This window comes from Typopeltis vanoorti, chromosome 21, assembly GCF_054136105.1.
Source record: "Typopeltis vanoorti isolate ZY-2024b chromosome 21, IOZ_Tvanoo_1.0, whole genome shotgun sequence".
Classification (NCBI taxonomy): domain Eukaryota; kingdom Metazoa; phylum Arthropoda; class Arachnida; order Uropygi; family Thelyphonidae; genus Typopeltis; species Typopeltis vanoorti.
In genome coordinates, this window is record NC_143569.1 from 70,130,836 (window position 1) to 70,156,808 (window position 25,973).

General features: G+C 37.9%; 1 protein-coding gene across 7 annotated transcripts in view; it reads right to left on the minus strand.

Annotated features, from left to right (window-relative positions):
* The window catches only part of LOC150094955 (MAGUK scaffold protein DLG1-like), a 377,157-nt gene extending 358,267 nt beyond the window's left edge, over positions 1–18,890 (minus strand). For 4 of the 7 annotated variants that reach the window (XM_090411313.1, XM_090411309.1, XM_090411311.1 and 1 more), the window contains exon 1: positions 18,110–18,889. In XM_090411313.1, coding sequence (XP_090267439.1) covers positions 18,110–18,211 — 102 coding nt within the window. In that variant the 5' untranslated portion in view covers positions 18,212–18,889. Of the gene's footprint in view, positions 1–18,109 lie in introns of all 7 variants that reach the window. The other 3 variants (XM_090411314.1, XM_090411312.1, XM_090411306.1) reach the window with 2 other exon arrangements.
* Between the last annotated feature and the right edge of the window lie 7,083 nt (positions 18,891–25,973).

A 25,973-nucleotide genomic window follows, 5' to 3' on the forward strand; every position in this document is an offset into this window, starting at 1 on the left:
GTTGCTTCTGCCGTGATATCATAATAGTCCTTACTTGGAAAAAAAAAAAAAAAAAAAAAGGCAATTTGTGCTCTGAACAATTTGAACAATATTATATGTAAACAGTTATAACTCTCCTAAATTTGGAGTTACGTTATGAAATTAAGCTTAATATATATATATATATATTAAGTTTAATTTATATATCTATCCTATAGATATAAAATGATATGCTTTTTATGAAACGTATTTTGTCAAGTTATTTGAAATGTTTTGAAACTCAGGGGCTACTCTGAGTGTAGAGTCTTCAAAATTCAAGTCATCAGAATTCAAGGAGAACCGACCTACCAGTCCGGAACTCGGGGGGTTGGGTGCCGTAGGGCGAAACCCCTTTTGAGTTTTATTTCGAGTCATCAGAATTCAAGAACCGGCCTACCAGTCCGGAACTGAGGGGTAATGGGCGCCAGAGCCCCCCCCCCCCCCCACCACCACCACCCGTTTTGAAGACTCGAGACTCAGGGACTACTCTGAGTGTCGAGTCTTCAAAATTCAAGGCGAACCGACCGGCTTACCAGGCCGGAACACGGGGGGGGGGGGGGAATGTAGTCCCCCTAGTGTGTGTGTATTTTTTTTTGCTATAGACTAGACTATATGCTGGACTATTTATTCGCAAAACGAGTTTTGATTTATAATTCGGTATACTTCAAGTATAGTAACTTCAGTTGTCAAACCAGTCTGAAGTACATGAATGATCGATTTTGTTTGCTTATGTGGTAAAAAAAATCCTCCCCTATTATTTATTTTAATTTTTTACTTAAATGGATGTTTTCAATAGCAAAACGATTTAAAATGATATTCTCTCCTTGATGTTTCAATAAAATTTGGGATTGCAATATCAGTCGTTTCAACTAGATCATTTAATTGCAAAATTAGAAGAAAAAAAATCGCGAAAAGCATTGCTGTTATATATTGGTAATAAAAGAACTGGAGCTACGTGAAAATACATTCAGAAGTTCAAATTATAGAAAAAAAAAAATTATCAACAGTGCATAAGCATGGATCATACAATTAAGCATTTTCATAAAAAACGATTTAATGACTGTGTAAGATCATTAACTCATTAATAAATGTAGAAATATTCCAATTTCACATTCTGCAAAAAAAAAGTTGTTGCAGTTGACTTAAACGAAGAATTTAATAAAAGCTACAAATTAGCTTAGTCAACCATTTCTTAGAAAATGGCTTCAAATACCAACCTTCGGGAAAACAAGGTCAGTGTCTGTATTCGCGTGTCAGAACGAAGGCACAGTTAGACACTAAGAATATCGTGACATACCGTGGTAACATGCATTCTGAAAGTATTCCCTTGTTGACCTGGGTTTAACCACGATAACACCACACGCAGAACGATGAAACTGTGGTAAGACGCAGTCTTTGCAAACCGTCACTATGCAGTTTTAAAAATTACTATATCTTGCATTATTCCCATTATTATGACAGACACTAACGGGAGGAGAGAGAGAGATTCGATCGCGGCAGAACATGCCAAAGAGGAATGATGGAACAGATATTAACCATAAGAGCTCGAATCTATTCCAAAAATTTGAGAATCGATAACTGTAGAATTGTGTGGATTTTACATAAAATTTATGTTTGTGTTATTTGAAAGAAATAGTAATATTCCGGTTAGCTTAGGACACGGGCCTAGAAGGTGGAGCGTTAACACAGCACAAAACATGGTCATTATATTCACCATTTCGCGATAGGACATGAAACATGTCTTATATTGGTACCCACCACACTGACTGGATATGACGCCATATGACTTTGAATTATAGAGGTTCTACAGAAAAGATTCGGCTATGTTGTTCATTTCCAAACAGAAACGTAAACACTACATAGTGCGTCCAAATGGAGTTTCGGTTCTGAATCTTTGCAAGCAAGGAACAGCATTTCACAAATTCCTAATTAAATAAGGAGTAGCGTTACCTGGCATTAATTACAGTGATCATGTCAGCAATGGGAAAAATTGTTCAACTTTGATCATTCTAGTTTTTATTGCTGTCTTATCAAAACTATTTGAATAGGAACAGACTTTATGACCACCCGATATGTACTGACATAGCGGCATGAAAACCTATAAAAACACTTGAAAGTTTGCAGCAAATTTAAAACCACTTTTGCTATTCTTTTTGAATTACACAAATAAATAAATAAAATAAGCATGCATGGAAAAACATAAATGAAGACAAAGCAGGCATAAGACTTTAAATGCCTGAAAACAATGATAGAATTTATCCAGAGGAAGGATTACGTGGTTTATTCCGAAAAGGTCTCCACTCCTCAACGAACAAGTTGACAATTCGAATGCCAACGTGTCATGGTTGTCTACGAAAGTATTTAGCTGGCAGATAAAAATGAAGACTTAATATATTCTTGGTCGAGCGGTGCTACACATGACAACCATCAATCAGGTTGTAAAGCCCGTGCATGGCTCTAAAAACGTTTCATATACAAAAAACGTTTTTAGATTGAGAAAATAAAAACTGAGGAATATTCAATGAGTATTCCCTCTTCCCAACGAATATAAGTATTAATATTCCGAGGAGGTTTCTCCCCTCCGCCACCGGAACATAATAATAATAGTACATGATCTGGTCTGTAGCTCTTCTCAACAGTCAGTAAATACGAATTACATCAGAAGTTTTAATGTTTAGTCGCTAGGGTGGAAAAACTTTTTTTTCCACTCATGATAAGTCGAGGAGAAAAAAACAAGTGTGTAAGATGCAACAAGAGACGTTGGTAACTACCATTGTCGGTATGTAAGAACCTGTCAAGTTAATGGGAAGCAGGTTCGAGTATTCTGAAGTAATGAGAAATCTTTACTGCACCTAACATTTATTCCACCCCTATTAAATGTACACCACATAAAATACAACAGAGTAGAGGGAAAAAAAACGAAAGGAAGACATCATGAATGACGGACAAAAAAAAAAAAAAAAATGGAAATTAAAGGGAAAAAAATCTTTCATACTAAAACACTCAGATTAAAAGACATGAGGTAAGAAGAAAAAAATAAAAGAAAAACAAGTCGACATTCTTAAGATAAGAGCCAAAAAAGAATTACAAAAACATTTCAGCAATTTATGAAGAGAATAAATTATGCAAAACGAGTCCTGTTTCTGAGTCGAGGTGCAACCACTGATCGATATCAGATTAAGTAAACAACAGAAAAGAGCAAATACCTTAGATACCTGTATTCTCTCCTTCACATTACAGAAAAGTGAAGGAACAACGAAGAGAACCAGGTTACACAATCACAAGACTTCCATACATTTTAAAACGACCGAAAAAATGAAGAACCAGTAATTAATTTAAAAAAATAGCTAAGGGCAGATAAAAGAAAAGGAAGTTTGTTAAGCACAAAATTTAAAAAAAATAATCTGAAGGAAAAATGAAAGTAGTGATCCAATAAAGATACCTTATTATACAGATTACAGTAAATTAAAAGATATCATTTACAAAAACATATGCGAATGAAGAGCTGTAAAAAAATGGATCTTCGTTAAATATATTAATGGAACAAATAGGAAATGATGAACATATCAAAGAAAAATATGAAGAAATACATAAATTACATAAATTCAATAATATCGTACTGGATAGTTAAAGAAACCATTGAAAAAACACAAAGATTTTGTCCATTATGTTCAATGACGCTTTATTATTTAAGAACGAAAATTGTCAATATAACGGCATATGGCAACAACTGCGAGTTTCCATCTGTCTGTTGTATAGCGATTTTAACAAATCCAGTTTTATTTCGATCGCGCATCACTTTTATTGGTAGCTGTTTCCTAGCATTTCAAAATGCTATATTAATAAACAAAGTGTTACTTCGAGAACTCTGCATGAAATTCAAAATTGTTCCGACCAATTTAATGTTTTGAAGAAGTAAATTCGGTATTTAATTTCCCTTGGTATTCCAGATCCAAAACCTAATTCTGGTATACAGATTGCCTCACAAATTTCTCTTCTTCACAGACCGACTTTACCGACTCACAAACAGTTTATTTATATCTTAAGCTGTCCTGACAATACCTGAAGTTTATTAAAAGTTCAACTAATTGACCATGCAATATTCTTTCTCCAATTCAAATAATCGGTGATAATGTTTTTTGTTTTCTTATTTATTATTAAAGCAGTTTTGTTCATATTATTTCACATTTTTCCGAGCTCGAGAATGTTGTTTCTCCCAAAGCCGCAGCAGTGATAATTTGCAGCAAACGTTGATGCACGCGGACATACACATTGCTCACTCAATACATCTATTTCACAATGCAAGGGAGGGAATATACTTGCACTTTAGAAGTGCTGATTCACGCGTAATTGAAGCTACAACCTCTTCCAGCATGTAGCTTCAGATGTATTATAGTGGGCGGCCACGATCGACGCGAAATCTCGCCATGGAAGAGATATTCCATGCGATGGACAATAAATCAGAGACAAGCACACGTGCCGTTGCCTCTGCTATAGGAGTATCTCGATTCAGTGTATTGCGCGTTTTGCACTATGAGTCCTTACATCCATTTCATATGCAACGGATCCAGTTACTGATGGCCGAAGATTATCCTCGACGTGTGGAATTCGCGCAGTGGTTTCTGCAGAAAAGTGCCGTAGACCCAGATTTTCCAACTTGTGTTTTGTTCACGGATGAAGTTCATTTACCGGCGAAGGGGTCTTCAATCACCACAATGCTCATGTGTGTGTCCATGAGAACCCACACGCTGTGCGATCTCATGCTGCACAACAGCGTTCGCCATAAATGTATGGGCAGGTATCGTCGCTGACTGTTTAGTCGGTCCATACCTATTACCATCCCGACTGGACTCCTAGAAGTATCGGACCTTTCTGGAAAAAGTTCTGCTGGATTTGTTGAACATTGTTCCAATGACTGTGAGTCGGCAGATGTGGTTCCAACACGAAGGGGCTCCAGTCCATTTTGGCATTTCTGTGCGTCAGTATTTGGACAGGTCCTTTGGGGCTCGATGGATTGGGCGTGGTGGACCCGTCGCATGCCCCCCCCCCCCCCCACTCACCTGATTTATCGAGCATTGATTTCTTTCTGTGGGGGATCCTTAAAGCCATGGTGTACGAAACGTCTATTGCCTCTGACATGGACCTCGTGGCAAGAATCGTCATCGCCGCTGCTAATATGCGGGAAACTCCAGGTATTTTCGAAAATGTACGGCAATCAATGCATGCATCACTGCTAATGGTCGTAACTTTGAGCACCTGATGTGAAACCATATTATGTATCCAACTACTATTGAACTGTTCAGTTACGCCTAATAAAGTTTTTTTTTACACTAATTACTGCCTTGTGTTATTTCTGTATCTTTGTGACCCTGTTAGTACCTTCTGGTGGCGTTTCCGGCCACGCTTTCCTATGTGAATATGGTTGATTTTGATGTTCTCTACCTCCCTCAAAGTTTGTACGAGGAATTTTGAACCACCCTATATAAAACATTTACAAAAGTAATAAATAACAGAACAATGCATCAACTCGATTACATGCAATCACAGTAACAAACAGTATTTCGCGTAATAATGTCAAATCCTAATACAATAAACCACTCGATTTGGCGTTACTGGACTTCGAATAATCATCTGATTCCATTACAACCTCAGCAGTCTCCGGAGCTCAGTTGGTATAGACAAATCCATTTGGTCGGAAAGACTTGAATTCGATTCCCGCGAGGAACCTTTATCTGGTCTTTTTCGACAAAAGATGAGTTAGCCGTCTCATATGGCGATAAAAGGTTTTTCATCCAGAAACTCGAGTTTTCCGTCCCTCAGAGCAAGTAAACCGTCACGTGAACACACCCACAGATACACACGGATCTATAGTCATGAACATAGATGAATTACTTGAAATTCATGTATATTCAAATACAATGTACTTGAAATTGTACATTAGTCATACTACCTGTTACCAAACTGAACAAGGACAGCGAGTTCAAAAAAAGGGAATAAACAAGATAAGAATATAAGAAGTCTTCAGAAATTCTTACATCTGCCTTAGAGAAAGTTTATCATGAACTGAATGAAATAGAGGAATTACAATTATCTTAAATATTCCGACTCATCTGTATTTTGGAGATGATATAATTCTCTTGGTAGTAGGTGTAATAAAATTTAGAAAATTTTTAGTCAAACTGCTTGGAGCGAAAAACCCAAAGCAAAACAAAAATAATGATGAATAATTATAACATCAAGAAGAATTATAGTGGAAAATGAGGAAGTGGAAGAGCAGACTGGTATATTTATTTGAGACAAATCATTAAAAACCGAAGATGAACACAAAGAAGAGGATACAATCATATTGGATGGCTTTCGAGAAGATGAAAGTTATCTTCAGAGGTGATATTACAATTAGTCTGAAAGAAAAACTTTCGGCTATGTGCCGTAGCTGTAAGTTAAACCCGGTATTTAACTAAAGCTATTGGATTCACAAACTGAAAGTAAACCTAGAGAAGAATGAGAAGGAATATGCTTGGTACGGCATTTGGAAACAGGATATCAATCCAAATGAAAGATCAAGAATAGGTATTTAGGATATTATCCAAATACTCCACATATTGCAGATCAATAAAAAAACATAAAAAAAATAAAGCTGGACTCATCGCAAACTATAATGAAATAAATGGCCTAATTTATTTAGCGAAGGACTTCCTATAGATGATACTAAGCTGATGGGAAGACAAAAGAGAGGGACAAAATAAGATTGTGCGTACTGGTGGAAGTGCAATGGATGAGAAAAGCTGAAAGGAAGATGGAGAAATTGAGGAAGATCTTCGTTCAGCAGTAGATTAATCAAGGTCGAAGATTATCAAATGAGCTATGGTCATTAAATTAGCTTCTAGTGTAACTATCAAAAGTAATGCAGTGAAACTTTGAATGATAAATTCAAAATTTCACTGCAAAGTTTCATTGGAAAAAAAAAAAAAAAAAATCTACCAACACCGCCACCCAGGGGAGCGCCAGTAGTGTCCGGCGCCTGTGTGCAAAACTTTAGTTGGCGCGCCCCTATACCCCTTCCCCCAATAAAAATACTTACGTTATTTTTAATATTTGATGCCAATAAAGCGAGTATTTCATTTTGAATTTTATCTCCTAAATAGGAGGGTATATTTTTAAAGTCAGGATCATTAGCTACACGTCGCGTGTGTTCTGATATAAAAGGATCAAACTTTTCTAACATCTCAATGCATTTAAAAAAAATTGCCATTGTTGCGATCGTAAAGTATATTACTTTTACCACGAAGAGCTAGATTTTGTTTGCCTAAAATCTGTACTACAAAAATTGTTATTTTTATAACTTCATACCAACGTTTCCTTTCATTATCTAAAACTGTTTGCTGCAAATGATCAATACAAGTTAATACAAGTTTTATTTTTTAAGGATGTAATTAATTCTGTCCATTTCTTGTAATTGTTCATATGATTTACATTTTTCTCATGCGAATCAGGTACACTGCAAGATGATGCCTATATTCTCCCCTCCTGATAACAGCAGAATATAGAATAAAGTTAAAAACTGCAGCAGATTTTCTTATGTTTAGAGTAAATGCGAGTGTGAACAAGATTAAACAAATTCAAACGGGCGTCACTCACGCAAGTTCCCCCCCCCCCCACCCCCCCCCCCCCCCACCCCCCCCCCCCCCCACCCCCCCCCCCCCCCACCCCCCCCCCCCCCCACCCCCCCCCCCCCCCACCCCCCCCCCCCCCCACCCCCCCCCCCCCCCACCCCCCCCCCCCCCCACCCCCCCCCCCCCCCACCCCCCCCCCCCCCCACCCCCCCCCCCCCCCACCCCCCCCCCCCCCCACCCCCCCCCCCCCCCACCCCCCCCCCCCCCCACCCCCCCCCCCCCCCACCCCCCCCCCCCCCCACCCCCCCCCCCCCCCACCCCCCCCCCCCCCCACCCCCCCCCCCCCCCACCCCCCCCCCCCCCCACCCCCCCCCCCCCCCACCCCCCCCCCCCCCCACCCCCCCCCCCCCCCACCCCCCCCCCCCCCCACCCCCCCCCCCCCCCACCCCCCCCCCCCCCCACCCCCCCCCCCCCCCACCCCCCCCCCCCCCCACCCCCCCCCCCCCCCACCCCCCCCCCCCCCCACCCCCCCAGATCTGTTTCCTGTAAGACGCACACAATTCGCTAATAACAATGATTACTAAATAAGAAAAATAACGAAATGCTCCAGGGAAAACCAAATTTATACAAAATATGATCCTTCGGCAAGCCTCACAGGATTGCATTGCGAATCAGGTCCTGTACCACCATCCTCCAAGATAGCAATCGCTGATATAGATCGCTGCCTATTTCTCAACGTAAAAGTGGTTACTGTGATTAAGATTCGGGGGTGGGGGGTAATTACTGAAAATCTAAAATTCGGTTGATTAGCGTTCAAATCATTCGATCTACACACAGTACACCAAAAATGTTTCACTGCCGCGTTCGTCGATGGTTTTCTATGGGTTAAAAAGTAAATGTTTTTCGTGGTAATAAAACGGATGAAATGATCCTTGGAAAGCAGCAAGGACACTGGTAAAAAATGTCACCAAAGCAACATCACGCAACAAAAACTCATTTCCAATAAAAATGCTGGGATAGAAGTGTGTGATAAACAAGTGTCATAAGAAATTAGTCGCATATACTAAGCATATTATTATTCCACTATGGCCACTATTATTCCTCCACTCTCCTCCAAAATCATTAAAACAACAGCCACTACTAACCAACACCCTTTTACAGTCCATCTTAAAACTCACCGAACTAACTTCACTGCCTCTTCTTTTATTCCATCTACTTCTGTCCATTGAAACAGTCTCACCCGCTCTGCCTCCCCCAAAGATTACAACTCTCAGCTGTTCAAACAAAATGTGAACGGACTCCTTTCTTCTATTCCTCTTGCTCATAAAGCACTAGTGTACTAAACAGGTTCACACACGAAAGGCCACAGGATCTAATAGGTCTTGTGGCCTTTCGTGTGTGTGAACCAGATATATCTCATATATATATATATAAAATATATTACAGATCCAATCTCGAGATTATCGGCAAGAACCGAAAGAAATGTAAAGAATTCAAAATGTTCAAATCCGATAGATAAAAAAATAAATTTTAATTTATGAACACGAAGCTGTAACACTGTACAAAAGTAAGTAAAAGTGATACAGCATTTCACGGGTGAAAAGTGAGACGATCTTAGCAGGAAAATGGACAGGGGGAAAGTCAAGCACAATAGGATTTCAGAGTAAGGATATATCTGACAATTGGAGGCTGCAAATAAATATCGGAAGACACGTGAGATTAGCTTCGGTAACGTCGGTTTGTCATTTAGTTATATCTACTAACAAGTGTGTGACGACGAAAGACTGGAATAATAATAAAAAAATAATAAGAGCTTCTATTAAATAAAAAAAAAAGAAAGAAAGGGAAACCCTCCAAACTTTTTTTAATATCAATTTTATATGAATACCAAAGACCACTCACTTTCCAGAAAGGTGCCCCTACAAAGCTAATTCTAGTACACGTATACACATAACCCAAAAAGAATGTGCAGACTTAAGCTGGGAAGAATGCATAAAATCAGGAGAAGAGACTGAATTATTTAGGTTTGTAGAGAACTTTATAAATAGGAAATGTCACTCGAAGTAAGGGAACATTCCTGTAGTAAATCTTACCACCACAAAGCCTTCAGATCCCGCACCCTGAAAGAAAGAAAAACTTTGCTCAAGCCGATGAGGTAGACATTCCGCAGTATCAGTTACCGATGGTATCGAGGATAAACTAAAGTTACAAGCCCTCCTTGGAGCGCTAAGAATAGTAACACCTCCGTTTCCAAAAGTACGTTTTCTGTGTAAATAATGCCGGAAGCATCCAAAATCCAGCTTCCTCATGAGGGAAAGGTCTAAAAATATACGACAGTATTTCTGCATCCTATGTTCTTCTGCTGGAACAAAAATTTCAAGTTTAGGGGGGTTCCTTCCTTGCTAATTTTCATATCGAATTTGATTAAGACAATTTAATCGGTAAAGTCGACGATAAAAACAATAATAATAATAATAAAGTGTCATGGTCTAGGGTCAATGTTTTTGATAAAGAACAAATATTTTCAGAAAGTCTTTCATAAGCTATATTAACATCCCGTTGGTAATAAGCAACGAAAACAGCTTCTTCGACATTCCACCAATAAAGTATATTCTTGTACGTGGTGAAGTGGCGACTGCCAATCGAAAAAGCTTCCTTTGCTTTCTACGATGAAATGAAATTCCAAAGCTTTCAGATATTTAATATACCGTTACAATTACAGATACCTTACGATAGAACACGTTTTCTTAAGATAATTTTATTCTGATGTAACGTAAGAGCTGAAATGCAAGACAGAGATGAACGTTCTTAAAAAAAGTATTGACACGCACTGTCAATTAGCAACCTTCCACACTTTCAGCTGAAAGACGAGTGTCAGTAAGTTATTCAGGCATGATATCACAACACAACTTGACAAAGAAAACCATCTGCTTACTAGTTATCAGTGCAGAAATGTGCATAAAGGTATTTTTTGTTTAGCTAACTTGAACATTAACGAAAGCTCTTTTTGTGTCAACTGTCAGATATTTGAAGGAAGAACTAGAAAAACTCGTGAAAGGTCTAGTTGTAAGAGGCCTGTTGTTAATGTCTTTTCTCTACCCTCTGTAGCATAGCTCTTGAGTGTAATGAAATTTATAGTGGACAGAAAACACTAAGAAACCTTATTACCTTCAACTGTCGTGAGTTAATTGGCGAAGAAAAGCGTGCGGGTATGGTCTGTTGGGAATATTATCACACGATCCAGAGAAATTAACTGTTTTCAGACTACCCACACACGATGAGTTTGAATGTACTGTAGAGGCAATTATTGCTATGAGGTTAGTGTATTATGTCTATAAATGGCGTATGTTCGTCTGGCAGGTTTTTCTGAGAAAAACACACGGGATGAAAGACTCGATATTAAAAGCATTGCCTCTTCCGTATGAGACACCCACATACGCTACGAATGAGCTCTGAAACAACTGGCATGAGGGAATAATGTATTGAAAACGGCCAGCACTTCGATATTTATATGACAAGCAAACTGATAATATCGAAATTCAAATACAAGCCACAGTGAAAAACATGTAAATAAATAAAATAATAATAGAAATTTCCAGCACAAATAGCTATGGTTGTATTAAGTTAACCGAATATATCCACTTAACTGTTCATTCACTTTTTAATATAATTTCGATACACGACAGCGTGAAAAATCTATAGCAAATTGATACCGTGTGAGTAGAAAATATATTACTGATAAATATAAAACACAAGTTTTTCTCTTTTGAACTGTGCAGAAAATCGCCCTGACGTGAACAGATATTTTGTAGATCCTGGCTTGGAAACATCGAGCACTTTAACTCGTAACTACAGTGCTGGGTTTTGATGGCATGTCCTAGTGATCAAATACGTGCTTTCTAACTCAAGTTTTGTATTTTTAGCAAATTAGTGCGCGCGCGCTCTCAATACATAGATAAAAATAACGCGAAGGCCTTAATCAAAATCTAAGTGGCTGAATAAAATGCCGGCAAAGAAGGCATTCAACATTTCAGACAATCCCTTCGAAACCGTTCTGTCTCTTCGTGAAGTTGTTTGGATTCAGTAGACGCTAGTTTATTTGTTTCTTTAAGTCCTCACATAAGCACAGCAGGAAAACTAACAAGCCTGCAGAAAGATGCGAGAGGTTTTCTTGTTTCTGCCCCCCCCCCCCAATTCTAAACAAGCTCGCTTCTTACTGAAATACCAAAGTTTCGTGAAGCAAGTTGCTATTTTTAAAAAGTGTCCAAATCATTGTAGCAGTGTTTCTGGATATCAGTGACACGAATTCCATTCCTTTTTGTTTATTTTAATTTTATTACTGACTGAATGAGCAGCTTAACTATTCTTATTAAGTCGATACAAAAATAACCAAAGATAACAGCTTGATGGACCGGCTAGACTACTACTCTAAGTACACTTTTTTTTTTTCTCCTAAAAGAGTTAAGACAAACAAACTTCCAATAAAATGAAGTAATCAAAATACTGATAGCTGAATGAGTGGAGGAAAGCTTGAAATTATACAACAGTTAGGACCTAACTGCACAAAATAATCTTAAACAAAAAAAAAGAAGAAAACACAATAGACAGAAATCACTCAGTGAAAATAGATTTTTAAAAGATGTGCGATTATTAACTCAAACAAAGCCATAATTTCCGTTAGAACTGTGCCCACGTAAATCAGATAAACTAACAGTGAGGGGTAGTAAAAATAAATAAATAAATAAATAAAATAAAAATAAAATAAATAAATAAAAAATCGAAAATTATTCGTGAATATTTGCAAATTTCTTGTTCAGCATCCACCAGACAAAATGCATCTTTGTTATCCCATGCACAATGAGAAAGGCATTAAATTATATGAGTGAATGATTGGAATTGATGGATGCTAATTACTATCCTATGTTGTTCATTGGTAGATGAACAACATTAATATTTTGATGAAATACTTGATGAATTTGTAAAACACGACTTGAACTAAAATTTCTTTGAGATGTAAAAATAATGCGGGTTCAGGTTTTCTTGAGATAATACGCAGCAAGTATTTCGATTTAAAAAGAAGAAAATCTGTTGTATACGTAAATTCACTTTGTCACTACAAAAAATGATACAAAATCTTAAGTAGTCATAAGTAATCAGATACGAGCAGCACCGATGGTAGTATGTGTATTATGAACAATTCCAGGGCGTTTTTTTTTTTTAAATTACCAAACTATAAACATGCCGATTAATTGTGGTTAATTACTTGTCCGACTTTTAGCTAATCTTACTTCTCAACAATATATATGAACTTGGACACATAATAATGAACACGCCAGGGTCAAACTTACAATGTACGACAGTCTGACTTGAGAATTCTGTAACAAACAAAAACCGGAAGTCAGTCTCTCAATCATGCATTTCAAAACGTCAAACGATTTGTGAAAAACAGATGAATTGTGTCAGGACAACGAGCAATCGACAGGAATGAATTTAATATATTGAACATTTATAAGACAGGTGGAAAAATAAAAATTAACAACCGTTATTATTTAAATAAAATAAGTAACGATATGAATACTGTTACCTATTTTTCGGAGAAAACAAGGAAAGTAAAACCACATGAGTGAAAACATCCTAGTATAAAAACAGGAAATGGAAAACTTTACTAATTATTCACTGATTACTTCCTTCGTGCGAAAATATTACTGCAGTTTCTGATATCCCCCTCCAGATTCCAAAATCATCAACAATATCCATATATTATTCACACAGCTCATCTTAAAGTCACCCTGTAATGTGCCGTCAGAGATGCATAATTTCCGTCAAAAATATCTCAGGAAAGCAATGCACTAAACAATTAACTTTAATGGAGTGAAATATAACCATTAGCAATTCTCAGTGATATCAAGGGCCATTAGTCAACCAATAAGCATTACAGGTACGGATCATTAGTACTCAATGGGTTGCATGCTGTAGCGCTAAATAAACTCCGCAATGTTTCCATACGATTTTGAAGTTAACTTCTAAGATACAACGAACCATTCTTCAGGCAAATTGCGATATTAAAGAGATTGTCTCCCCGAGCGTTAAAATTAATATTGTTTCCTTTTTTAAAAGCTAACTATCTCGAATAAAAGAAACTTAACAAAGTAATCAGAACAAAGAAGGGCATTAGCTTGGACAAAAGAGATTACATTAAGTATGAAAACACTATCTTGGTAGGTGACGTAAATAAAGATTTTCAAAATTATCCTTTCGGGAGAAGCAGCTACATCTGACTATTTTCCAAAATGTAGCAATTAATATTTCCTACCAGACATCATGATATTACTGCTGTGCACAGCTTGACCTATAGTTCCTACAGTTTTAATAACAATGAATTCTACTACGCTATACAATATACGTTTGAATGTGTCAAAAATGTATGAGGAAAGATCAACATACACTATTAAGATTTAATAGCAGACAATATGAATACCATTAACCGTTCAAAGTGACTTTTTGCATACTCGCTGGAAATGCTGACTTAAACTACGTTCCCGTAGATAAGTTGGCTCTGATTCCTTAAACAAACTGTATTCGAGGAATACGGACTGAATTCAGAAACAAGGAATGATTCTGATTTACTCCAATAAAATGTCAAATGCCCACCATTCGCAAGCCATGGTTATTTGGATGCAAGATATATGCCGAGGGCGAACTTGAGTCATTCATTTTACAAAACTTATGGTTGAACGTTATTTCAGCAGACTTGGCAGAGGATGTAAATAAACTACATAACAGAACTAAATTTACTCAATTTCTGCAACCGATATGCCAGTTTTCAAGTAATTTAAATATAGTAATCTTCACAGTTTCGAGTTGTAATCCTTTTACATTAAGAAAAACAGACAATAATCGATTTTTTTTTTTTTTTACTTCTTTAAATACGGTATTCGTGCAACGATTCACGTCACATCCAGCTTAGAAAAAGGATTCGTTCAAATCCCTTCAAGGAAGAGAAACATTTTCGAGCAAAACTAACTTAATCAGTTAAATAAGACGCTGAAAGCTTTAAAAGGAAACAGCTGAACAACTTAAGACTTGTTGATCTGAAACCATACGCTACTACCAAACAAAGGCCAGTTGCTTAATGCATTATTTCCTATTTTATAAACCGCTTCTCAGAGTTTTTATGAGAACCTTAATTGTCAAATAGATTTCCGTAAAAGTTTTATTTTGTATTTTACATTCCTTGATATTTACATCTGTTATGGGCATTGTTAATTTTTTATGTGTGAGCCATCCACGAAGCGTTAATCCTTTAGGATAAATACGTTGGTACTGTGAGTGGGATAAGAAAATCGTATTCTACAGAACAAACATAACTTTTCAAGCCACTTCTGCCCTCTAAGTAAACTAGCTAATGGTCTCACAACGATTACGAAATTTATCTACATCAACCATGACCACAGCGAAACTATCTACTCGGCCAACTGAGGAAGGCGATTTATTCATTGTTTACCATTTTTATTTTTTTAATAAGCTTCAGCGGTTCGAAGTTGTATTAAAAAAAGTCCATCCTCTGAATGCGTATATTCCTTTTCTTTTCCCATCTGAAACCGCAAGAACATGTTCAGTACACTAAATTTCACCCAAACTTACGTTCATGAAACACTATGTTTATCAATAATGCGAAATGACAAGAACAGGAATAGCATTAAGGGATTTCTTCATCTTCATTAAATAGTTCACATAAAATTTATTAAACTTTTATTTTGACGCTTCCTCCAGTAACAAGTTTCGCTGTACTTTCAGAAAGTGAAAATTAAGTTTCAAGTATTTTAAAAACTTCATTTTAATCCCTTTTTACAATTCTATTCATTAACGGTAAATAAGAGTGCAAGCAAGAGATGAATAACATGAAAGTCCCTTCGCTAAGATCACATAATTAATTCAAAAGTTGGTCCTAGTTCCCCCCCCCCCCCCACACACACACATCCTCCCCCACGGCACGTTTCCTACCATTTTGTAAAGTCAATAACCATGCAGGCATATTAGGCTAACACAAACTGAAAAAAACATATGAAGCATGTTGAATTCATGTTAAAGGGAGAACTCAAATAATGAAATTTCCTACAACTCTAGAAAAATAAAAATGAACACCACAGAAGAAAAAAAAAAAACTGTTCATTAAAAAATCATCATCATGCGTATCAATGATTTAGGCCTAGCATGGCCTGTTCCGGCCTTAGAAGTCATCGTTGAATCGTTTAAGAGGACGTCCTGGTTTTCATTTTCCTAATGGCTTGGACTTGAAGGCTTGTTTTGGTAATCTTTCTGTTTTCATTCTTTGAACGTGTTCCATCCATTTTATGTTTATATTTTTTAATTTTTTCTATTACTGGTTCTTGGTTTAATTCTTTCATAATTTTTTCGTTTCTTTTGTGATCAAATAGGGTATACTTTGCAGTTTTTCTCATAAACTTCATTTCTGCTGTTGTTAATCTTTGTTTGTCTTTTTGTTTTATTGTCCAGATTTCGCTTCCATACATGAAGACTGGTAGAGCTAATGTATTGTATACTTTTAGTCTGGTTTGTTTTTGAACTAGGTTTGGTTTAAATATAGAGTTTATTACACCTGTTATTTTTAAATATTTTGCATTTTTTACGTTTATATCTTTTTCATATGTGATCATACATCCTAGGTTGTTCACTAAAAAATAATAAAAAATAAATACAGTCTGCCTGCTAATTTTCCACGGTCTGTATATATTTGAATTCTTATTAAAGGGATATTGTTTATCATTCATTGTCATTAAGCAAATAATCATCGCAAACAACTTAATTCCTTCAGAATTCTTTAATGTAAATTAAAATTATATCAAAAGAATAGATCAGAGTATTAAATAATCTTATCTAGGAATAAACAGAAAATAAAAAAAAGGCATTCACATGTGCCTGCGACCACATGTAGTGTTATTCATTTAGTTAATGAGATAAAAAATTATTCGTTACATATAGAAGTGATGTGATTTGTGTATTCACTGAGCATTAACCTATATCTTTCGCGCGCCCTTCGAACTCCCACAGCGAACAAGACTGCATTATACAATGCAGTCTTGTTCGCTGTGGTGTTTATATACGAGGGAATTATATCACAGAATCCTTCTTGCATTTTTCTTAAGTGTGAAAGGAACTTTGGTTGGGCAATTCCTTCTTTTTTTTTTTTTTGTGGAAGAATTGTCCATTTTTGTTGTCATAAGACTGTATACCAACTATAGATTTTTACAACTTCTTGTGTGCGAGGTTTATATAAAAGGGGAAAAAATTAAAAATAGAAAACAATGGTTGGAAATTATCAGCTGAGTCCTCTTTGGAATTACTAATAACGGCACCCTTTAAAAATCCACGTTTAAATATGGGATTAGGACATGAGTAGCTGTGTGCTAGTTGGCTTATTACTGACGAACAATTAAGGCTACAAGGAATGTAAGTTATCGGGTAGTTTGTTCTCAGGCCGGTCTGTTTGTGGAATACTATTTGTTCCTTGGCGACAATGAAAAAAAAAAAAAATTATTTGAAAAAATTATCGCATCCTAGATATGAGTGAAATCCAAGTCTTTAACCACAAGGAGTATCAGCTGTGCTAACGAACAGAAAACTAGTGTCTTTGAGTAGCTACGTTTTGGCTTAATTTAAACAATGCCATTTTATTACAACGTATTTGAAAAGATAGTGATAATCACTGAGATCTCTACTGGTAAATTGAACCCCAAGTCACAATTTGAAAAGCAAAATTAGAAAGTACGCAGTTTTTTTAAAAAAAAACTGCGTAATTTCTAATGTATGCGTTGTTTTGTATATACGTACTTTCGATGTATATGATGGATACGCCGATAGTTTAAAAACTGTTTGCGTATACATCGTTTATATTTTTGCAAACAAAGATTTAGGTATAATTTCGCCACATCAACAAGGCGATAAAATGTAAAGAGAGGTGGGAAAAAAACGCAACTCTAAAGCACTGTCGATAAAAACGACAGCAACAGTTATGGTAGATTGAATGCTCCAGTTATTACAGGCTGCTGATGAATCCAACATTATGAGATGACTTGGGTACAATGGATGTATTGAAAACTGTTGATCCACAAAGATACCTCAATAAATATTAGAAAGTCGATAAACTGAACAGCTGCACTCACACTTTCGGAAGCAGTTTAACAAGGGGACTGAATTTTATCAAGTGAATGGGCGTGAAGAAAATCATAATTATGTGTATGGTGAAAAAAACTGACAGAGTAAATTTATCACACAAGCTAGTGTAAGTCACTTACTGGCACGCCCGAATACACAAAAGCGACTAATTCGCTTATTTCTGGACACTGAACGCGTGCGCAGGCGCCTGATTCGCGAGCCTGGCAGATATAAATTCAAGAATGAAGTGGTCTACACGTCTTACCACCACTATCATCACGTGCACGCACACCAATACCAACCTTGCAAGTGCTGGCGTACTCCAGATAGGAGATGGTATCCACGTACGAGTCGAAGCGGACCATTTTCGACTGCTTCCTCCTCACTGGACAGAGCGAACACATGTCACACGTCTGTGGACGCAATCATGTCAGCCGATCAACCGTGGCCACGAGTTCGGAGAATGTTCGAAGGGCGAAAAGAACGCGCGTTCTCCTGGAAAAGCCGGGAAGAGAAAAATTGAGCAGGTAATAGCAGGCAGTCAGCACGCTGAAGAAGCACAACCAGCCTACCAAAACACCGCCACATTTCGAAGGCACACCGCTCGGCTCAGGTCACGGCAAACACCTTCAGCAGCCGACGAGTTGGCATGGTGATAACGGCGTTTATTATCACAGGCTGCAGCAGCAGAGAAGTATATTGTCACTGCACTACATCCCTAGGACTCCGGTCCCCAAGTCTCCGGTGAAAGACGGGGCAAAAGCTCCTTGCAACGCGACGGCGAGAGAACCACTTGGCTGCATGACTGAGCATCGAGTAGGCGAGAGTCATGTTTCACAGGAGTCTCGAGGCCGTTGAGCGCACCCGCGGTACGAGCTCTAGTTTCACATCCTCGCATGTCAGGTCAAGCGGCGGTGTCGGCTGCAGCAGCCAATGAGGCACACTCCTCCCGTCACTTAGGTACGTGACGTCCGCACATCAGAAACTGAACGCCTTAATTAGGTCATACCGATAACACGCAATTAGGAACCGTTTAATTTAGTAGCGCGCGTGGCTTTGGCATGCACACACACTCTCTCTTTCTCTCTTTGCAACTCTTACATCAGAGCCCTCTACAGCAAGCCTTGAATGAACACGTGACAGACAAGCAGAATATCGGCTTTTACAGGTTAAATCAGCGAGGTGACCGTCGGAAGGGAAGGTTAAGCAAGTTAGACACAACATTCAAATCGCATGCCAGGAAATGTTACCGAAAACTGTCTAGGGAGAAAAGGTAAATGCATACGCAATATAGCGACTCGGAAGTAATATCGGAGCTGTCAACGGCGCAAATGCATGTTTTAAAACTAGCGCATGGCAATCACGAGCTTTCTTTCACACATACACACCCTATATTACTAGATGCTATGAAAACGAAACATTAAATGCACCTATTAGGGGATGATTAAATGAAGTAGCATTTCCTTACCCCTTCCTGGGAGAAAGGCAGAACTGCTAGGTTACAGCCTGAAAGATAATTTAATAAAGAGTACAGCTGCACATATGGATTCGACGACTATCAAATTAACAATGTTCTCTCTTGAATAACCATGAACTTTAAGGTTTCGCATTTCCCCCTCTGAAGCTGAATTTTTCAGTCGAGTCTCTCTAGTGCAAGGGAGGATAAGTAGTAGGCGACTAGTTTCAAATGTTGAATAATTCATTAATTCGGCAACACTTCCAAATTAAAGAACGAGAACAGAGAATGTTTATCTAAAAGCACACTATCGCCGTTAAGTTCTGGATGCAGCTGTAGTAAAATCTACACAATCAATTCCCAGGAGGGGAAGTAATGAGTTCAAGGAAGAACGTTTTATTCTATTATTTGGTTTCTAAATTTGGAAACTCTCAATTTATCAGATCTTTGCACTAGTTTTGCATGAATAGTTGTTGCGCAATGAATAATTTGCTATCTGTGATACAAGTCAGCTGAATGATAATCGTGCAAGAGTAATATATTTACATACAATGCGAGAGTGAGGAATGCAAGAAGCAGAACTCCCATCTTTCAGTGTGAGAGATACAAAACCATTTATTTTGTGTGCGTAATGTTTCCGATTAACAAGCTTTTGCGGAGATGGGAAATCTCAAATTATACATCAACAAAGTAATTACTAAATTCGAAACAGAAATCAACAACTGGTTCCACAGAATGAATTCGGTAGGATGTTCACTGTTCAATCAGAAATCAACGTCTGGTATTTATCTGGTCCAGAGAATTCATTAAGTAGGATGTTTGTTTTTCACTGTTCTGTGCTGAAAGAGTATTATTAACACGCCTTAAGTGAAATAAGGTCAGTATAGGTTATTTGTCACTATACTGCTTAGCACTTGTGGATCTTTGTATACAATTGGACCAACTGGTTTTCAGTTGAAGTGCATCAATTAGCGAGATGTATTAATATTCCCGTTTCTTTCTCTCATGTTTCTTCTTTATTTCTTTCCCTTTATTACAGAAAATATAAACTGCGTGCGGCGGGGGGGGGGGGGGGGGGGAATTCACTTCTAGATTATTTTCAAATAGTGAATGACATACAATGGTTAAATTGCGAGTAACAGTACGAATGAATAGCATTTCTGGCTAGATGGATGAAGCAAAATTGCTTTTCATATTCCCCTTTGTCTTGTAATGAAAGAACTTTGAATGGAGTGTTTGTGAGCTATATGCTCGCCCATTGAGGGCAGTGAATTTAGCTGTGTTCAGCTGAACTTAAGATAGACTTTGGTCTTTTATATTTGTAACTTTCCGCTTCATTATATTCCGAAGCTTCCTTGATTAACGGGTTTGGATGGTTGCTTGTCTTGGTAAAGAACTTCTCAGCTAGATCTAGGAGAAGGGAAGAGTTATATGGGATATTAACTTCTCTATGGATCTGGGAGTTTCTAATAAACCAAGGGGCATCCAGAATCATTCTCAGGCACTTATTCTGCAATCTCTGAAGTTTCAAAATGTTTGTATTCGCCGTGTGGTTCCATGCGGGGGATGCGTAAGTGATGACCGGTCGAATTACCATCTTGTAAATTGTTCATTTTGTTTGTGTGTGTCCAGTTTACTTTGTCTGTTGATCATAGGGTAGAGTTGTGCTAAGACTTTGGATGTCTTTGAGGTTTGTCTTTGTGGTGGACAAACTTCCGTGTGCGATGTAAGACCGGTGGTCGTGTTCTTACATAAGTAAAAGGAAAGTTGATGTATGGGCATGGTGGCGTATTCTGTGGAGCATTGCCCATAAAAATACTGTATGTACAAAAATGTACTCGTGTGGGTATGTGTACATACAGGTGTGTGTGTATATATACACACACACACATTCACTCTATAATATAAAATGATAAGCTTTTTTTTTTGTAACGTTTTCGTGACACGTTTCTTTTTGTCAAGTTATTTGAAACGTTTTGAAACTCAGGGGCTACCCTGAGTGTCGAGTCTTCAAAATTCGAGTCATCAGAATTCAAGGAAAACCAACCTACAAGTCCGGAACTCGAGGGATAAGGCGCGGGGGGGGGGAACCCCTTTCGAGTCTTCAAAATTCAAGGAGAACCAGCCTACCAGTCCCAGTCCGGAACTCGGGGGGGGGGGGGGGGGGGTAGGCGCCAGGAACCCCCTTTCGAGTCTTCGAAATTCAAGAACTGGCCTACCAGTTCGGAACTTGGGGGGGATCCCCCCTAGTGTGTGTGTGTGTGTGTGTGTGTGTGTGTGTGTGTGTGTGTGTGTGTGTGTGTGTGTGTGTGTGTGTGTGTGTGTAAATGAAAGCAATGCAGAAACAGAGCCTGCGGAAGAAATTGAAGGGAGTCTGTGAAAGGGGTCGTCTACTGAGTGGAATGTCCTCTTTTGGATTAAATCGAGTATTTTAAGTTTTTTGGTGCGCCACCTCAGTGGTATTCTGTTTCGCACCATGAACACTGGTAAAAAATGTGCGCGCGACACTCAAGAAATCGCAAAAACTGCAATAGTAATGTGTGTACCTAAGTAATTAGGAGGAAAGAAGAAATCTGACAGTGTGTTTCATAAAGAGATGGGGGATCATAATGGGAAAAACTGTTCCGAAGAACAAAGATAGATAAAAGAAGACGAAGAGAAGTTGGTTAGATAGCTAAACGGTGTATGGTTTCTGACCAAGAGATGTACGTCTTCTTAGATTATTAGAGGAAATTTATGGAGCAGTACCCATAAAACGTGATATACAAAAAAAACAATGCAGAAACAGCGTATCTATGAAAAAGCGACTGGAGGGAGCGATCATCTATTAAGCGTAATGCCCTCTTCTAGTTTAAACAGAATATAATAAAGATGTTGTTTGGCACGCTGTCTAAGCGAGAAGCAGCGTTTTGAGCGAAAAATAATACCAAGGTTTGGGGAGGCCGAAGAAGTCATGGAAGCGACGTGTTTGGCTAAGATAGGCTACATGTAAAAGCCAGGTCACGAAAAGTTAATGTAAACTAGAAATCTGAATAATGATCAAAATGCAAGGGGAGAGGAAGGGTGTAAATAAGATCTTTTCTCTGGGAAATAAGACAATGTGTTACCAAAGTGTAGAGCCGAAAAGCTTCAATTTGACATGTTAAAAGTGAAAGATATGAATCCATCTATATTTAATAGTCAAATACAGAAAGGGAAAAAAGTTTCGAACTGAGTTTTATCTACATATTAGATATAAAATATGGATGGATCAATAATATCCTCCACTTTAACAAGACAAGGTGTTTTTGATCATCTCCCCCCCCCCACACACACACACACTTGAAAATGGTGAGGAAATCGGTTTTTACGGTGGTTAGAAGATATGTTGAGCATTACAAGGTTTCTCGAATGAAATACAGGACTTGGAATGTATCAGTAAGTAAAATTATGCATAGGATTATAGCTTATTGAGACGATGTTGGACAAAACAGCTTCTTATCAAATAATCAATTTGGGTTCAGGCAAAAGGTTAGCATAGAACGTGCTTTACTGAACTTCACAAACACAGTTTATACTTCCCTAGATGAACATAAACTAACATTAGCAGTATTTTTAGATACATAAAAAACTTTTGCCACTGTATCACATGAAATTTTAATTTAAAAAAATTAGAAGTTGTAGGAATAGGAGGTACCCCTAAACTAGTTCAAAAACTACTTAAATGCTTGATCACAAATTATAAAAATAAACAACAGCTATAGCAGCTCCAAAAGACTAGACTGCGGTGTACCACAAGGATCGGTCTTAGGACCAATTTTATTTAGTATTTATATCAATGACTTCTGCAATCTTAAACTAAACAGCAAAATAAACACTTTTGCAGATGATACATGGTAAAATGTGTAAGTCTAAGCGTGAGTAAATTAGGATAGGAACTTTATGCATATAATAACCTTGGCGAGCTGTTGCTCTTCGGTTACACACGATTGTTCAAAATTTTGTACTTGAATATGAAGCTTACAATAAAATATCTATATCTATCTAAAAAAAAAAACACCGATGTTTAGGGTAAAAGGCAAGGAGCCCTGTTGACAGCGCTGACAGATAATAAGAGGAAATTGGCAATCCAATAAAGAAAAATAAGGAGAATCTTAAAATGTAAAACAAGGCGTCTGAATCATACTCGATCAAATACCTCGGAAATATGAAGACAGACCACACGAGTTTCTTCAAATTTTTCCTTCCAAAAGGTAGGTAAGATTAGTTAAGAGGTTTACTGTGGAACGAGAATAGCAAAATCAATATTGGAGATCACTTATTAATTGGTGGCTCTCCAAGTAGCGAATATATTATCCGTTAATAACCTCTCCCTATTACTTTCGAGTGTACTGAGAGAAGAGCAACGAAACAATAGTTTGATGACTGGACTTGTCTTCTTTACAGACAAGTTTTATATAAAGGCTTGCTTCCATGCTGTTGAGCAGATGGCATGTACAGACGACTGCGGGCGAGTGTTAATTCTGGACTACAAATTTTTAGCACAGTTGTACCGACACAGTCTGGACCAGCGGACTCATTAGTTTCAAGACTACAGAGGATTTTTCTCGTCTTTCTGAAAAAAGATCAGTGAAGGCATGCCGTGAGCAGTGGCGTGGCATAGTGGGAGACTTGCCTTGGTTGTCTATACAAGAGTTAGAGGAAAAGACTGATACCAAGAGACCTTCCTTATCTTTAGGTGATGTTATCATTGTAACATCTGGATGTGAGAAAAGTGGAAATAAGGATAGCTGGATAGATGTGCCCAAGAGCCAAAGAAAACCCAGTCCAGAAGGCCTGGCTACCATTTGAGCAGACGGTTGTTGATTTGAATTTTATAGTGTATTAACAAGTGGCTATGATGCACCAAGTTAACGTTCACAAACATTAAAATGCAGCTGTATATAATGCTATATAACAGGGGGTAAAATTAACATAAAAGTTCTAAAAAAACTAAACATCTTGCATATAAATCGATTTCTTTAAAAATAGAAAAACATTGTATATATGTGCCTGAGTGTATTAACTCAGGTAGATTACTAAACACGGTGAACGCTACCCAAGGTGCACCTACTCGTTAAGTTCTCTTTAGGCTTTGAAAATTTGGTATACCACGCACATCAAGTGCTGTCTTGAACTCAACATTTCTTCCACGAAATCTGGAGACCTAGCCTGTGTTGGATTTCCAGGGTTTTCCTCGATCTCAGAGGAAACGAGGCTGAAGAAACTTAAACGGGACAGTAATTTTTGTCTTGCAATCTGCCTGTGATAGGTACAGGGTATAGACAAATGTGGTATCCTGGTGAACGAGCTAATCTATCTTCAGTGTCTGCAGTCTCGTTTCCTCTGGAATCGAGGAAAACTCTGGAAATCCAACACAGGCGTGATCTCCAGATTTCGTGGAAGAAATGTTGGGTTCAAGACAGCATTTGATGTGCGTGGTATACCAAATTTTCAAAGCCTAAAGAAAACTTAACGAGTAGGTGCACCTTAGGTAGCGTTTAGTAATATAGCTGGAATGTTTCATCTAACCTGCACAAGGAGAAAGAAATTACATATGGAATGCAGTTGTGTCAGGGGTCTTAGTGTGTTTAGACTCGTGCAGTATGTCTACAGCTTGTATCAGTTCTTTTATGTATAGTCCGAAGGGGCGTCTGACAGTCTGTCGTGTACTATGTAAGTTTTCGCAAAGTGGAGACAAAGCAATCGATGAGGGATGATCGAGCAAGGATTTTTATTTTAGTTACTCATTGTTAAGACGGCTGCAATCGTCGATGACCAGGAACAAGTAAGATCCAAAATATTTCTGTTGCGATTTTAATTGCATGAGAGGCTCCCAAACGTTCTCTCTCTCTCGGACGAATGAGTAGAGAGTTGAAACTCATTGAAGTCTTGATCGGATAAGTACTCGGTAGAGACAGATCAACAAACATCGACTTGCACTTCGTTTTCTGTTAAAATCCCTGTTAAAACTGACAGAGATTCCTACACGGACTTGAGGTTCGGTTACAGAGAAAGTTTTCGATGAAAAGAGGGAGATTCTCTAAATCTAAGATTAAATTTTTATATATCTTACAATATGACGAACCTCTAAACCGTCATACTTTTTCCATCAAAAACAAAACTAATACTAGGTGCTCCATCTGTAACGGGTGTTTTCAGTCGAATACGATGATCTAATGTTGAACAATGTTTCGGAAGCCAGATTTCTGATCGGGTTAAAAAAAAAAAAATCGGCATTCTATAGAAACTATAAAAGCCGAGAGTTAATCATTCTTTCCCAAGCTCTTGCAAAAGAAGCTCGGGGCAACTGGACGATAATTTATCGGTATTTTTGGATCCTTATCTGGCTTTGAAAAGCAATAATGATTGCCTTTTGAAGGATTCCGGAAATACATTATTACAGAGAATTCTGTTGAATAAGTAGAGCAGCTGATCATCGAAGATGCGACAACTGTTTAACTATCTCATAATGGATATCATCTAGTTTTAAAGCAGTTCGTCGACATTGAACCAAGGCAATTTTCAGCTCTTGTTTTTTAAACGACCCGTTGTAAATTCCAGGCCGTTTGAAGTGGAAGAAATATATTTTTCTGGTTTGTTTTTTTCAGGGCTAGAACTCGAAGGGGTGGGGGAAGGTTAGAGGATAATGCTGATGTTTTGGCAAAGTTCTTTCCCCAGTATATCTGCAA